General features: G+C 39.7%; 1 protein-coding gene across 20 annotated transcripts in view; it reads right to left on the bottom strand.

Moving 5' to 3' along the window:
• mtd (mustard) overlaps positions 1 to 17,796 on the bottom strand; it is a 509,755-nt gene that overhangs the window by 27,561 nt on the left and 464,398 nt on the right. For all 20 annotated transcript variants that reach the window (XM_065235336.1, XM_065235328.1, XM_065235325.1 and 17 more), the window contains one exon: positions 8,676 to 8,797. In XM_065235336.1, coding sequence (XP_065091408.1) covers positions 8,676 to 8,797 — 122 coding nt within the window. The remainder of the gene's footprint in view (positions 1 to 8,675; positions 8,798 to 17,796) is intronic.

The raw sequence follows: 17,796 nt of genomic DNA, 5'->3' as shown, positions 1-17,796 counted from the left end.
TGGCGAGCCTGCATGGCCAGAAGCTATTGGGTGGCTTAGCTGGATGCGGTCGGCGGTCGAGATGGATTCTGAAGCAGCACTCCACGGCGGTGAGCACGTTCTTTTTACATTAACCTACGATAAGCCATAAGCCAGGAGAGTAACTAGGGCCTCAGATAGGATAAATGGAACTATGTGTCAGAATATTGGGGAAAATATAGTTTGGGCTTGAATAATATTTGGATTTGTTATTGTACTCATTTGGTGTTTGCTGATAGAAAGTCTCTCTGTGTAGTTCCGCTCTGCCAGCGCTACTGGGAATCCTGCAATAATCGATATCTTTTGAATATCACGCAATGTAAATATTTTTTATACACCCTTTCCAAATGTCAATTGCTCAGCATGAAGTCAATACACAAATAATTTCAAGCCAGCATTTGAAAGGGTACAGCTTGTACAATATACGAAGAAAAAAAATTGAGATAGGGGAAATGGCTCTAATGTTGGCCTATGGATCTAAGATTGGGCCGATCGCTAAAAATCTGCTGTTTATCAATTTTATCTAGATGAACGCGTCATCGGGTCGGTACTTATGGATATTTTTGGTCACTATTGAACATTTAGACGATTGCTGAATTTATGTATGGGCCAATATTAGGAGTATTTCGGCCGACACTACATCGATTACCCTTTATTTATTTTTTCTAAAAGCTCATTAAAAATGCAAAATTTTGGTATATTTAAAATCATGGACACTCGAAATTGACAAAAATATTTGAACGAGAACTTTTTATAACATATTTTAACTTTTTGCTAGTACGCTTTTTACACAAAAAATAATATTGGAGACATGTTAAATCCTTATTTGTGCAAAAATTACATACAAAAAAATAGTTATCAAGAAGTTTCAAATATGACCGAGAGCTGATGATCTAAGATTTTTGTCAATTTTCAAGTGTACATGGTTTTATATACTCCTTAAGTATGCATTTTTGTAAGCTTCTTTTTTTTTCCTTTGGTTTGTTTTTTCCGTCGATCTTGTTTTCCGTGCTGAGCACCAATGCTACCGACGTGCCTGGAAGGCAGCTCCCACACCTGGACCCTACCTATCGACCCATCAACTCATGAACCGGGGACCAACGGCTTTACTTCCCATCCGAAGGAAGGCATGATCAGAGATGTTATGCCTCAGAACATCCCAGCGGCGCCGACTGGGATTGAACCCAGGCCTGCTGGGGTGAAAGGTAATCACGCTTACCACTACACCACCGGCGCCGTTATTTTTGTTAGCTTTATTTTAAAAATAAATCGTTAATATGGCATATACACTTTTTGAGATACTTTAGTTTTGACACTGTTTTTAAGCTTTACTCAAAATATAAAAAAACCTGTGTTACTTTTCTTAACAACTTTGTCACAGACGATGATAAGTGCTACAATTGAATGAAATATGTCAAAGGCGCCATTAAAAAAAACTAGAACCGCTGATTTTTTGGCCAAATGTGAATGTTTGCTCATAACAAATAACTATGTATAGTTTCCTGCAAATCGGAGAACGTCAATTTTAAAATAAGTTTCTTTTTTTATCTTATTTGGCCTAGAACTGGTCGTAAGTGAAAGGTTTTGAAAGTCTATTTTCAAAACGACTCCACAGTGCAATTGCGCGAAATTTTTTAAATTTGATTGGAAGAATAATAAAGGGTGTCCACAGTTAAATTGCATCACTTAGAAGTACTCGAAGACTTCCAATATTTTGCTGACTATCCATCGCTTTATGTCCTGTAGTGGCACTTCGTCGGTGTAACGGGGACTAACTGGTCCAGGCCCTGCCAGGCTGTCGGCTTCGCTATTTTCTGGGATACCGCAGTGCCCAGGGATCCAGGTGAACACTGTGTTCGGGGGTGTGGCCTCCACGATACCCTGTATCCAGGAGTGAGCCGGGGTCTCACATGTAAGGGCTTGTATCACGCTGAACGAATCGGATAGCACCAGTATGGGCCAGTCCGAGGGTGCTGTAACGGCAACAAAGATGGCCGCAACTTCGGTGGAGAAAACCGAGCATTGTGTGCGGTAGTGGTAGGCTTCTACTCATCGGATTCCGGTTACTCCAATTCCGACCCTGGCTCGGGAATGCGATCCGTCCGTATATATGTGGGCATGGGTTGGGTAGTCCGAACCTAGCAGTTAGACTACTGTTCTCTTCGGCACTGCAGAGCTATTTCCAGCCTTGAACCTGCTCTTTATCCGACTCTCGATTTTTGGTGGAGGTATGCGCCAACTTTTGTCTCCGTACCAATGGACCTTGGCCACTGGGGGGGAGCTCCGAATTGGCAGTCATGCGGAGGAGTTTGTTCCCCTCATCGAGGAGAAAGATCCTGTCATTTCCGGAGGTTATTGCTGTAAAGGCAGCGGCTTTCGTTGCAATTGCTGCGGTTATACGATGGCGGAAGGGCAGAATACCCGCTTCGATGTAGGTGTTGAAAGTCTTTTTTTTTCCTTTGATTTGTTTTCATTCGATCTTGTTTTCCGTGCTGAGCACCAATGCTACCGACGCCAAGGAGGCAGCTCCCACCCCTGGACCCCTGGTTCCTGCATTTTGCCGCTGTGTTGAAAGTTGGTGCTAGTATCTGCACGAGCTTTTCGGTGGTGATGCACGTCATCTCAAGACCGTACAGTAGGTGACGGGAGAAAGATAGACAAACGATATAAAATGTATTTGCAGACGCCGACGGAGATGCTAGAATACTGCGAAGCTGTGCGACTTTAATAGAAAAATAAAACTAGCAGTCTCTTCGTTGCATCAATTTTGTCGATTGAAGCTGTGACGCCTGGTAACAACCTTGTGATAAGTTTTTTTTTTCGTCAAATTCTCAGTTGTGCTGAATAGCTGACCACCCTGGTACCCATAGAAAAGATACGGTAACCAACCCCGGTGGGACATTGATCGTACACTGACCAGGAAGGGACGCTCCACTAACCAGAGGGCGCAGTCTAACCGATCATCAGTTCTCCTAACATGGCGGTTGATCATTGTCCTCGTGCCAGCGTTGGACTCTAAACACAGTGCTGTGCACGATGGTTCTCCAGCGAGAACCCATCAAACATTGAAAGCTGAATAAGACCTTGTTCAGGCAAAAAATTACTCCTTCAAATAAAAAAAAAATCTAATTCACCTTTTAAAGGCTGACTTAAAAGTAAATTGGTACGCCCCTCGCGCAGCGCTAGCACGCCTCTAGTGTTGGGTATCGAAAATATTTGACAGTGATTTGTTTACACTTCTATAGAGAACAACTGGAGCAAGTTTGATCAAAGTAGTCGATCGCGTTCAGAAATAACGTCAAATGAAACTCGAAAGAAGAAAAAATATTGTGCGCAAACACCTGGAAAATCCGGAGTGGTCCAGTTCCAAGCTAGGTAAAGTGCTGAAGATGCCGAAAACAACAGTTTGTCGAGTGCTCAAAACCTATAAGGAAACCCTGAGTGTGGAAAGGAATCAGCGGACATACGAAAAAAAACTGGAATCAGGGATCGTCAGCTGCGCTGCAAGGTGTTGAGGAGCGTTAAAGCCAACCCCGGTCTTTCGATCGGAAATATGGCCAGAAGGTACAACGCCAACTTTCAAACGGTGCGAAACATCCTTGCCAAGGAAGGATACAAGTCCTGCAAAGCCGGTAAACATCCAAACCAGCACATGAAGCAGAATTCCGTGTTTAAAAAGCGTGAAATGCACTTGTACGACTGTGTTTTGACGAAACATAAGGACTGCACTTTGATCGATGACGAAACATACGTCAAACTTTATTTTAAGCAGCTTCCCGGTCAAAAGTTTTACATCGCAACTGGACGTGGGGGTGTGCCGGTAAGACTCAAGTTAGTGTTTGCCGACGAGTTCGCGAAGAAGGCCATGATTTGGCAAGCTATTTGCAGTGGTGGCCTGAAAACGGGACCATCCGTCACATTCTCGACGATGACATCCCAAGTTTACATCGAAGAATGCCTGCAAAATCGTGTATTGGCGTTCATCCGCAAGCATAGGGGCAAAGTCATCTTTTGGCTCGATTTGGCCTGCTGCCACTACTCCACGGTGGTTCTGGAGTGGTATGCTGCCATCAAGATCGATTTTGTCCCCAAGCTAATGAATCCTCCGAATTGTCCGGAATTTCATCCAATCGAAAAATACTGGGCAATTTCAAAGCAGCGACTTCGATGAAGCGGTGGGGCGGTCAAGGACATCCAGCAAATGCGGGCAAAATGGAAGAAATACGCTGATTCCGTGTCCGTTTTCACTGTGCGGGCGCTGATGGGCTTCATCAAGAGGAAAGTTCGAGATTTCATTCGAACTGGAGAAATACAACCATCTAATGCTGTAACTTTGAAGTTTTAATAAAAGTACTGCAAACCAACCATTAATGGACTTCTTACACTTATTGAATCACGATTTACAGGTCTTTTTGTGCCTTCCAATTTATTTTTAGTCAGCGTTTAATCAGCTCAAATTGTTTGTTGGGACGTTGGCCGTAAAAACAACAGTACAGGAAGTTAACAATGTAAATACGGACCGGATCAATCGGCATAGACAGCAGTGCCGGTGATGTAGTGGTAAGCGTGATTGCCTCTCACTACAAAGGCGCCGTCAGGGATTTCTGAGGCATACAATCTCTGATCACGGCTTCCTTCGGAAGGGAAGTAAAGCCGTTGGTCACCGGTCCATGAGTTGATGTAGGTAGCATTAGTACTCAGTATGGAAAACAAATCAAGGAAAAACAAAATCTGCATAGACAAAAAAAAAAAAAAAAAAGTATGAACCACTATCAGTGTTGGAAAAATCATTTTCAAAAAAAGTTCTATCACAGCTCATTGCAGAGATAAATCCCAAAGGAACTTCTCACAAAAAGTTCGCGAACGAGAGATGATAAAAAGTTCATGAAAGCGTAGAGCGAGAGAAATTTTCATTTCGTATCGCGAAAGATCTTTCGTCTCTCCATCTCACATCATTTCACACGTACTCGTGATTCGAACCAACCAAATATCCCCTCAGCTTTGTTCTTTTTTTTCCAGCGAGTAAAGGTAGGCGATGATCACGCGAGAGTGTCTGTTTGTTTTCTTCTCGTTCTCCGATATTTTTCGCATCCTTCACATTAAATACCATTTCCAGAGAACTTTGAGATTTGGGCGTAATTGCTTTTGTAAACAAACACGTCATTCAACGATTTCTCACGAATCAAAGCACAATCTAGCGAACTATACTATACCAAATGAATCATTCCTCTACCTGTCTGTGTTGTTAGTTTTTTAGATTGAACTTTAATTCACGAGAAATCGGCGAATTAAGTGTGTGTTTACAAAAGAAATTACGCCCTAATCTCAAAGTTTTCCGGATTTATTTATAGTTTTAGTTCTCAATGCAACCAGCTAATAGTAGATACTTGTAACTATTCACCAAGAGTCTAATCTTTGCTGACCAAATCATCATTTGTGGCTGTACTCTTCGACAAGAAGAACTATGCTATTAGTGCGAAATACAGTTAGACCACTGAGATTGGCGCTTAGAAATGTTTAGTGTTAGCTAGCAAGCATTCTGTTGATTAGTCTTACTGCATTGAGAACATGCTTATTAGGGTGGTTCAAAATATCGGGTTTGCTTCACTAATTTCAATCGATTTTTAATCAGGTTCAGATAATTCTCCCAAAATTTTAGCTTATTGGGTTGTGATCTCATTCTGCAATGGCCATCTAAAATTTATAAAGGTATTACTATGGGAAAAGTGATTATTTTGTTCACCTCGTCTTTAAATTTCGCCATAATGATCTACCAATAAATTTGCCTTGTGTACTCATAGGAAATTTTCTCAGCTACATTTTTTTTCTAAAGACCACTTTTTAATTTAACGTTGAGGAAATTAGTTATTAATTGATTTCTAATCTGCTAACTTTCTGATTTGATCACTCGACTGCATTAGGTAGAGGACAGCAATTTAACCCAGTAGCTCGCCCGGTAGCTTGAATTTCCACACAACCTTGAATGAAAATATTAAATTTGCTGGTCACTGGTGCCATAAAGCTACTGTACCTTTTTTCATGGATCTCAAACTGCAAAAAAAAATCTATTAAACATCGATTCTAAAAAAATAGTTTACTTGATAATTTTTATTCAGCAGGTGTATTTACTTGGGAATCTATCACTTCGCAAGTTGAAAGTATTTTGAGATTGTCTGTTAATTTCAAGTCTTGCAATACTTGTGGACGGAAAATTTAGATCGTTCTCAATCTGTCACTCTCTTTGTCGTCTCAGCGGCTTCCGGTTTTCGATTTCCCCCCGATCCAGACTTCCTGGCTGTCGACAAACGTTCCCCAAACACTTTAATTACATTTGTAACGGTTGATTTGGCAACTTTTAGCGATTTTGCCAACTTTGCGTGCGAGTAGCTCGGATTTTCGCGATGCGCGAGCAAAATTTTGATACGCTGCTCTTCTTGCTTGGACGGCATTTTGACAACTGAAGAGTGAATTCCAAAATCAAAATAGGAGCAACATTCTACACACACACACACCTTCAAAATGAGGGGTGTTCAGGTTTTTTAAATGCAAAATTGAAAGAAATACGTCAAGTTGATATTGACCAAATTTTGACCATATAACCCTTTATATCAAAAGCTCAAGGTACATGGTACTTTGATTAATTTTGTGTTCATTTCCAGCCAACTGGTAATATTTTTTTGTTTTCTTTTTTTTCTGCCTATATTTTTTACAGTTTTAATGGACATTGAATAACCTGTTTAAATTTTTTATCATCCTAAATTGCACACTAAAAAGATGTTTTTGTCAGATCCTTGGTCAGCAAATAAAGCGTTTTGAAGTTCAGCAGTGCAGCAGTCCCGCATACCTTATGGTTTTACATAGGGAGGGTCTAGACCCTTTCTAGTTTTACATTGTTTTACAGGATTCCTAGTCATGGGAGAGGACAGTAATAGCCAGTGCTGTAAATTTTCATATCATTCGATTGAAGATGAACCACTACAACCATTCAATCAATTCTGTGTAAACGAATTCTCACATGACCATAATTTGAAGAGCCCCTTTCTCATTCGAAGCTCATTGTCACTGTGAATTGAGTCACTCAGTATCATTTGATATACGACAGTGGAGTATGGAAGAAATCCAGGAAAATGGTCCCGAACAGACAAGTCGACCCGATGTCGGATCAATGTAAGGCTAATTTAAGGTCGATGTCAACCCAATGTCGTGTTAATGTCGGGTCAATTTTGGGTTTATGTCGGGTCAATGTAGGGTCAACATCGGGTTGGGGTTTGATAGAAGTCAGGTTGGTGTCGGGTTGGCTTAGCTTTTTCGCCGGAATGTCGACCAGAGCTCCGTTTGTGTGTAGGTTACACTCAATCGAATGATATATAGCGTTTCTCAAATGAGAATGATCCATGCCTTCGTCAAATGACTAAGCAACTGATATCACCCATTCGGAGGAGGTCCCCTTTGATAGCGAATAGCTACTTTTCTAATTTTCATCAAAAATGTTCAAATGATTTTGAGAATTTACAGCACTGGTAATAGCACAGTGAAAAAGTTCACCACCACCTATATTCCCAACCATCCCCCTGCATATAATTATTGCATAAGAGCTTACAGGAACGATATTACGAACACTAGTGATGAGAGGAGCCATGCATTAACTGTATTTCGTGAAAATTAGGATACATTAGGCGCTCCTCCTTCCGCAACCCCCTATCCTGAGGAACGGTTTTAATATAAAAATTGCTAGTCACAAAATCTTACACTACCTTCCCCGTTCCACGTTAATGTCGCGTTGACACTTGTGCTGATTCATTCATTTTTTTTTGCCAGAAACCAATGCACCAATCAATCAGTTGCACAAAACTGTTCACATCATCCTGATAACGGCTACTTTAAACAACAGGCGCCAGTAGATAGCCAGGTACCAGACTTATCAGTCTTTAGAGATTGTATTGATTTACTCGGGATAGCTTTCTGTCTATAATCTTTCCCTTGTGAAATGTGCAGTGCAATTTTCAAGAACGAATGTGGTGTAAAGAGATAGAGAGAAAATATGATCTGATATTTTTCGTATCCTCACGTTGGTGATTCGAGTTAAAAAAGTTCGCGATATCTCATTCTCTCATCCCAGAAAGTTCGCTCAGGAAATATTGGAGTGTGAAACTAGTGAGGGAAAGTTCCCAAGAGAAAACGTATCACAAGCGAAAATGATATTTTGGTGAGAATTCCATCACTGACCACTATCCACACAGGGGGAACGGGTTAGTGTAAATAAAATATCTGAAAAGCTATCTACGGTGGTTTATGGAAATGTCTCTTATTTAATTGTTGTGTGGTTCATGTTGGAGAAGAATGCTGTCAAAAGATAACAAAACAAATCCCAACAATTAGACTACGCTATACAGATATGGCGAAGGGACCATGAAGGAAAAATCCCTTCCATAACAATATTTTTCATAAGCAAATCACGATTGTAAGATGTAATAAGGCCCTGTAAAATATGAACAGCCCTTTCTGAACAACAAACAAGAAACCTAATGTCGTTTTCGTTTTTGCTGTGCAGCTACATTCCTTGGGCTCACGCTGTTGGTGTACTACACCACAAAAACGAAAACGACTCAAGAAACGCTTCCAGGTAAATAAACAAATGTGTTGAACAAAGTACTTACCGATGCTCCTCGCTGAGGATCTCCGTCTGGCCAATCAAGTCCGGAATCTGGAAGTCTTGATCGAAGGAACTGGTTGCAAACAGCGTCGCCTTCCGGTAGTCATCTGTGCTCATAGACAGAACCTGTGATGAAAACGTCATCGGAAAAGAAAACAAAAACAAACCCAAAATCAGTAAAAACTGGTTACGGTTAAACTGGAGTGGTTGTGAACTCCTACAAGAAAGCTACTGCGGTGTTACGTTTATTTTTTTTTTTCTTGTGATGTGTTTTGTTTGTTTATCGACTTGAAAACAACTACTTTTTGCATCGAAACGTCAAGGCTAGCATACCACAGAGTACGGACAGATGCAAGGTAGGTTTATGGTACAGACAGACAAGAAGTACACTAGTTTTGAAAGTGTGTTTTTTTCTAGTGTACGCGGTCGTGGGATAGACAGATAGATAGCAGGCAGCTAAAGGTACAATCATATCGAACGGTCGGTTGGAATTGTGTGAGCGAATGTGTTCTTGAAATGGTTGTTGTTTCGTTCCAGTTTTCAGTGGAAAAGTATACATTCAATTCTAAAGGCTATCGCGTGTATCTACGAAGGATAGGTTCTGCAGTTTGCATAAACATTCAGCGTAACGGTCAGTGTTCTAATATGTACAAAACACGCACACACATACACAATCATAGGCAATCTAACACAACAAACGAGAACGTGGGGCTACTTGGAACGTGTATATAACAGAGAATTAAAAACGGAGGCATGCTCCACATTGCAGCTTCCAACCAGAGCCTATCAATCACACCTGAAGTGTTGCGTAAATTGAATTGTTTACATCTACAATTGTGACATCAATTTGATACCGTTCCGGCGAGACAGTGTCGGACAGACAACACCTTATTGCGCGCATCATCGGTTTACTATCGAGCTCGACCTGAACAGATCACGCTGGGCTTATTATCATTATCATCTGGTAAGCCAGTAAACGATGACGACTTGAGAGAGTAATCATCTTCTACGTACCGAGATATTTCTTGTTTTCGAGCGGCGGTGGATTCGTGTTTATTAATGTAATCTTCAGATTTATGACCACGCGAGTGAAATGCCGTTATCAGTCGGTGTAGATCACGTTCCGGAGACTGGAGAAGCGGGGATGCACATCATTAGGGCGCGTCATATAACCGGGTCGTATTTGAGTGAGTTGAGAATCGATCGCTTTGGCCGAAAGTTTTGGAGCAGTTTTCCGCAAGTGATGCACTCTAGCGCACACACACTCAGATGCAAAACTATTCACACGTCATAAAATCTAAATGTACATTCGCACCGAGGCTGTTGTTGTTATTGTTGATGATACTGGTCGTGAGATAAAAAAGGGTTATCTCAACATCGTAACACAGATTCTATGAATTCCATATTTTTCTCGTAGACAAGAGAAGACCGGGCGACTTGTATTGTTTTGCGTTCTGTATCAATCTGCAAAACAGTCATCAACTGGGATGGGCTGCCAGCTCACTTGATGGAAGCACATGTCGCTATATTAAGCTGCGTAGATGATAACAATGTCATGTTATGAGTCAGTCATTCCATTGTTGAATTTTTTTTTTTTTCGAAAATTACATCACCGCTTAAATTGGCGATGATTTGCCGCCAGGAGATCATTATGTTATGTCCAATGGAGCCTATTAAGTGAATTCTAGATTACTGAATGGAAAACAAAAATAACAGATTAACTTAAGCCAGTGTTCGGAAAAAGAAACTCAAATCTCATGCGTGAATTTATTTGCCTATGAGTTTTTTTTTAAGTTAAAAAATGCATTGCTTTATATTTTGGCGTTATTCATTGTTATTACTGCTGTTTTCGCACCAGTTGATGGAAAACTAAACACAACATGAATAAGCATGCTATCAATTGACGTTTGAGCGGCTTATTTTTTAAGAGTTTCAAACTGAAATGATTTTTTGGCGTTTAGAGTGTGAGTGCGTGAAAATGCATAAGAATCTCAAGCGTGAGATTTGTTTGCCAGATTCGCACACCAGTTTATTCTCTCAGGGAGGCTCAATGAATGAGATTTGTAAAACAGGGGTTTTTGAGAAAAAGTATTCAACGAGATCGAATAAATGTTTTCACATGTCTTCATCGCTTCTGTTCAAGTTGGAGGGTGGGGGATTTCAATATACCTATAAACTAAATTTTCAATACCGACCAAAAATATTCATTAGTACCGTCCTAATGACGCGTTTATCTAGATAAAATTGATAAATGGCAGATTTCAAGCGATGGGCCCAATCTTAGATGCATAGGCCAACATTAGAGCCATTTCTCCTTTATGCAGTTATTTCATAACAAAACGATATAATGGTTCTCAGAATTTCGTAAAAATAAATTAGTTTTGTTCCTTATCGCAAAATATTGAACACGTATTTTTTTTTTAATTAGGGTGACCATTTCCTTGTTAGAGAGGTCTATTGTCTGGTTAATATATACCTACTAGCTGAGTGTGACCGGCCTTGCTCGGGATTCAATGTTAGCTTGAGCTTAAGCGACGATTAAAAAAAAAGCATGCTATATTGTACGTAGCCCCCCCCCCCCCCACTCTTATCTAAAGGGTAGCCCCTAGGACCTCCACATTCCAAATTTGGTTCCATTTGCTTGATTAGTTTTAGAGGGGTCTCAAACCATCATAAGAACCTTTCTCGGCCCCAAAAGCTCCTGCATACAAATGTTTACGAAGATCGGTTGAGTAGTTTCCAAGTCAGACAGACAGAAATTCATTTTTGTATAGGGGAATTTACGAATTCTCGGCAACCTAAGCAGCGACCAACTTTATTAAGCCGTTTTTGCTAAGTAACGCACACATATGCAGTTTTGGTTTGCTTACAATCTTTTGCTGCCAGCTGCTCTAACAATTTCAGTCGAAATAATTGTCAAAAACTGTTTTGAAACGCTTTTACAAAGCTCCAATCTTCTCTAGTGAGAGCGAATATTGTGAGCAACATCTTTTTATTCGGCAACCGTTTTATTTGAGCTGCGTGTTAAACAGCTTTGCTTTCATCGGCAACTCGAAATCAGCAGCATTTTAGATCAATTGCCCCTCCTTTTATATATAAGATGTTTATTTCTACATTTTAAAAATTATGATATAAAATAACTTGATTTCTTGATAACTTGTTTTGAAGGTAAATAACTTCATTTCATACTATAAGGGCACTGAAAACATTTTATTGCTCCACAAAGGTGCATGAATGGACAAACTTCAATGAAATTTTTTGGTCAAAAAATTGCACCACAGTGGTGCATACAAGAAAATTCTGGTGTAATTTGTTTTTTCAAAGTGGTTCATGGAGGGTTAAAAGGGGTAAATTTAAGGTTGCAAAAATTCACCCTCGTGGTGGTAAATTGTAGAAAAAGCTTTTTATTGTAAAAATATCATCAATGAATAATGCTGGTGGAAAAATTGAATCACGCAAAAAATTTGGAGGTGCACATTTAACTGAAAATTTCTGGTGGAACGTTCGCAACACTGTGGTGAATGTAGAAGCAAGGTTTATTCATGTTTCTGGTGCATAATTTGCATCGTTCTGATGAATACAAGCTTCATTGAAAATTTATGGTAGAAAATTTGCACCATTCTGGTGCATGAAGAGGCAAAGCCTGAAAATTGCACCTCAAAAGTGCATTGTGAAACAAACTTCACTGGCAATTTTTGGTGCACCGTTCTGGTGAATGGAGGAACATGCGTTATTGAAAATTTCTGGTGCAAAATTTGTATCGCTCTGATAAATGAAATGAACAGAAAATTTCTGGTGGAAAACTTGCACTGGTCTGGTAAATGAAGGCACAAGCTTTATTTAAATTAAGCTATATTGAAAACTACTGGAGGAAAATCTGCACCGTTCTGGTGAACGGATGGGCAAGCTTTTCGGAAAATGTTTGGTCTCAAATTTGCATCCTTTTGCTCAATAGAGGAACAAACTTTAATAATAATTTCTGGTGTAAAATTTGCAACATTCTGATGATTGGAGGGAAACTGCTCTACTGAAAATTTATGCTTAAAAATCTGAAAATAGGAGCAAGCTTTATTTGGTGGAAAACCTGCAACATTCTGATGATAGGAGAAGCAAGCTAAATTGAAAGTGTCTGGTCAATTGAAATTTTCTGGTGTAAAATTTTCTGGGGCAAGTTTTATTGGAAATTTCTGGTACAATATTTGCAGCAATCTGCTGCATGGAGGCGATAGCTGAATTGAAAATTCCTGATGTAAACATTGCACACTTCTGGTGAATGGAGGGGAAGCTTTATTGAACATATCTGGTAGAAAAAACTACAACGTTTTGGTGAATGGACGGACAACTTAAACTTGACTTCCGAGAAGAACCTCAACGATAATGAATTCTGAAGATAAGTTCCAAAAGAAATGATTTCTGGAGATGATGCCATGACAATTCTGCGAATAATTTCTTGTGAATAATGCAGATAGTTCCAAGATAATTTCGTAAAGAAGACCGAGAGAATCAAATTTTGAATGCAATTCCAAAGGGATGTTGGGGAAAATTCAAGGAAATTTCGAGGATAATTTCAAGCTCATTTTGGGAAGAATTTCTGGAAAATACAGAGGAAATTTTTCTGAAAATTTTGGGGAATTTCAGTTCCAAGGTGGTTTGAGAAAAAAAAATTCTAAAATATTCCGAGAAGAACCTCAATAATATTGCATTCCTAGGATTTTCTGGAATTCCAAAATATTTCTGGAGTGAATTTCTAGTACCTCCTGCAGATAGTTCCAAGATAATTATGAAAAGAATACCGAGAAAATCAAATTATGAGTGAAATTCCAAAGGGATTTTAAGCAAAATTTGAAGCGAATTCCGAGGAAAATTTCTAGCGCATTTAGTTCCAAGGTGTTCTGAGAAAAAAATAATAAAGAGTTCTAAATATAATTCCAGAGTTCTAAATACAATTCCAGATCTTAAAGGATATTGAATCCTGAAGACAGTCCCAAAGAATTTCTGAGGAGTATTCCAAGAAAATTCTGCGAATAATTTCTAGTGAATCCTGTTATAGTTCCAAAATAATTCCGAAAAGAATACCGAGAAAATTAAATTTTGTGTAAAATTTCAAAGGGATTTTGAGGAAAATTTCAAGGGAGTACCGATTATTTCTAGCTCATTCTGGGAATAATTTCTGGGGAAATTCTTCTGAAACTCTGAGGGAATTTCAGTTCCAAGGTGTTCTGAGTAAAAGTCAAGGAGAGTTCTAAAAATAATTCCAGAGGACTTCTGAGAAGAATTTCAAAAGAGCTCATAGAGTTCTAAAAAAAAGCTTTTGGATTCCCTAATTGAAAAGTGAGTATAATTTTGCCATTGAACCTTGGTCGATTGTTGTCTTACTAAAAAATCGTCGAAGAATCTTCTCTGAAAATGTCAATGAACAGCTTTGAGTGTGTTGGTTTATTTCCTTTTAATTCCGTTATAATTGCTTATCTTTTGAAAGATACGTGTATTTTGTCTACTACTTGCAGACTTCATCAGTGCTAAGCACTTAATATCACTGATCAAGATTGGATTGATCTAGAGTAATATACTGTTTGTTCACTGCTATGTGCACTGTTTGAACCTTGTACTTGTCGACGCAGTGTGCATGCGAAAGGAGAATGCGATTCTTATTGGTCGGTTTGTCGCTGCTATCACCACCATCTGACGTGACTTCAGCTGAATTCAACCACCAAGGCAACAACATTGCAGCAAATGTATAAATTCGGATAAAGCCACTATCGCAACCATTTGACGAACCGATCATCACGAACATCGTCGATGGGATTGAATTGCCAATTTCCATTGGCTGTCTGAAAGCAGTTTGCATTGAAGAAAATGAACCACCACCGGAGCAAAAAATAAGTAAAATTAGCTAAATTGAACAGTAAGGAAAAAGTGGGAGGAAGACAGCACCATCTACGACGTACTTTGGAGTACTCCCCATCCCCAGATTAAATGCACCAAAGAAAAAAAAAATTTCCCCTCCTTAACAAGATTCCTGTGCACGCTAGTGGTGCATGTGTTCCATTTCAAGAAAACCTGCTAGATTACTTTTTCTCAGTGGCAAAAATATAATCAAACTGAAGCTGAAAGCCTAAAGAATTGTTTGAATGCATTCAGCGAAGTGTTATCTTAATAAAATACAGTGAAATTAGCGTTTCAATTTGGGTTGCCGAAAATAGTCTGCCATGCTAAAGCCGTCATTTACCCCACATAGATTTTCTGCTTTTGCTGTTATAGGATTAACAACCCTAAACTTGATAGTGGTTCAAAAGTTGTGAATTTTTGAAAAATAATAATTTTTTTTTGCCATTGGAAATAGTTATCCTGATGACAAAAAAAATGGGTCTAATATTTTGCGATAGGAAATAAAAATACATATTATTACAACATTCTGAGAACCACTATATCGTTTTACTATGGAATGACTGTATTTTTTTTTTTTGTTTCATTGGTCAACCATAAAATCAAAAAACGGCAATACAGGGGGAATGCTACATCTAATACAGTCTTAATGAACTCTGAGTTTTTTTTTTTAATTTCGGCTGTTCAAGAATATTGAAACATGTTAGAATTAAAGGTATACCAATTTGAGGCGCGCCACCTCTAGCAGCCATCACAGCAGTAACACTCTCGTCCCGCCCCTGAATCAACGGCAATGAATCTAATCGGCCTTTATCTACTCGCCAAACACAAGCCCGAGTCTACATGGAGGTCGAATCGCAAATTGCATCTACTACTGTTTGCCTGATATCTGAAGGCTGCCGGCGGACGTATTCAAATTCACATGACCATGCTCCCACAGCAAACAAATCCCCAACAAACTCTAGATGCGCAGGTTAATTGCGTCCATCCGTCTCGGGCAACTATCATTATCATGCCCCTATACTGGTTGCATTGTCCATCCAGTGGACAGAATTCTAGAACAAAAATAATAGCACTCACGCTTGCGCTTATCTGCTCTTTATCGGCTCGGCTCGTTTTCCCTCACTTCAATCAAAGTGCGATAAGTGGCCAATTTAACCTCCCCGACGACGACGACGATGGACGTGCGATGGCTTGATGGCTGATCCGGGAGTGGTGCAGAATGCAAGTCAAAGAACCTCGCCGATCGGGAGCGCGTGGCGCCCTGCGAATAGGTCACACGGGGTATTGATCCGAGCGATCCTCCCCGGAGGGGGGTTCAACAACAGATCCATTATCATCGTAGCCGACGACTGGAGGGTTAGTTGTCACAACAAACGCTTTTGTTTGCAAAGTGCATTTGAATAGTGCGGTGTCTTGAATGATGATAAATCAAGTCACGGACCCGCCGTGGTTACAGCGTCTGAACTAGTGAACTGTCTGCTATAACTGAGTGGTATCACGTCAGCTTCGAAGAATTCACGTTGTTCCATATGCTGGTACTGTTTCTGATGGTGCAAAGCTTTCAGATCGGGGATGCTGTTCGTGGGGGTTGGAAGAAGATTTACAGCCGATGTATTGTGATGCAAGGTAACCGAGGAATGATACAGTGCGGTGATTAACGGTGCGATCTTTGGGTTAAGCAAACACACACACACACACACACACACACACACACACACACACACACACACACACACACACACACACACATATAATGGTAGAGATGGGAAACTAACTCGCAGTGTTTGACCATCTTATGGTGACGTGTGTGTGTGTGTGTGTAATTGGTGGTAAATAGTCACGGACGCATGAGGCAGTGATAACAAAATCTTTGCCGATTAGTAATGAGGAACTAACGTACATGACATAATCGACATAATGGAATGGCATCACCGTTTGACATGTCTGATGGCTGCTGGGTGCAATTAAAGCCTAATCTCGTTTTATGAGAAGAGCACTAATGTTTGATGTCACGGAGAGTTGCGCAACGTTATTCTGGAAGAATTTCATAACCTAGGCCAGAGACGTGTAAATACAGAGATCGGGAATCACATTCTTGAAACATGCGGTTTGATGTGCTCGCGACATGAAGTCGTTTGCTGATGAAAATATTTTTGGGGGGTATGTGTCTCTAACCTCGGTCTAATATGAAGACGTCAATTACATTTTATGCCACAGCTTATTTAATAATTGAGCTTTAACGATGATGACATAAGTAAGTTTAGATATTCTTATTAATTGGATCACTGACAAACAGACGTAACTACATAAAGAGCGAGGTAAGAATTAGTAATTTCCATTTAATTCCACTATCTTATTTGCTTATCCTTGACAGATACGCGTAGTTTGTCGCAGAATTCTTCAGTGACTAGTATTAATACTCGACTTGTGTTAGTTAGTTACTCATCAAAGTACAAGACACTGAAGAAGTCTGTGCATTGTAGACGAACTACGCGTATCTGTCAAGGATATGCAAATAAGGTAGTGAATTTAAATGGAAACTACTAATCCTTCCCTTTCAATTTATATATGTATTCCACTAAGATGCCCACATTCATCAGGAGGCGTAAATGTTCGAATAAGTTTTTTTTTTAAACATTGTACCTCAATAAATAAGACCTCAGCAACGACATCTCTCGAGCTTCTCGCGGAAAACGAGCTAGCTCACTAGGGGGCAAACAATATTGCATGCAAGGTAAACGAAATATGTAGAAACGTCAAAGTGACCGCTGCCAGCGCTGCGGTGAGTAGTTTGCGAAAATGATAATATTCAAATCAATCGTTAAATACGTGAACGATGATCCAAACTTAAGAGTTACGTCTGTTTGTCTGTGGATGGATATTAATTAGGCCCGACGGAAAATAGTAAAACTCACCATTTCAACATGACAACTTTCAACGTACGTAGATGTAATGTCGGTCTACTGTTCTCATATTGGGTCTATAGAGATTAGTGACGTTTAACGCACGCACACTAACGGAGGTCTATCGCCGTGTAAAGTTGTTTATTATTTTTCTCGGGCTAACCTCAAAATGTATGTAATTCAAAATGAGTTTGACAGCGGTTTGTTATGTATTTTCCTCGGATTTTCACTACCACAGTTTCACACAGCGCGCCAATACAACGCTATAAATTGATGCAACTTTTTTATATATTTGTTTATGATTCTTAATTATTAGGTCATAACGGATGCAAC

The sequence above is a fragment of the Ochlerotatus camptorhynchus genome, unplaced genomic scaffold (genome assembly GCF_037179485.1).
Source record: "Ochlerotatus camptorhynchus isolate MF236.1 unplaced genomic scaffold, CSIRO-AGI_Acam_v1.1 ptg000472l, whole genome shotgun sequence".
NCBI lineage: Eukaryota > Metazoa > Arthropoda > Insecta > Diptera > Culicidae > Ochlerotatus > Ochlerotatus camptorhynchus.
This window is presented reverse-complemented; position numbering and strand designations above follow the sequence as displayed.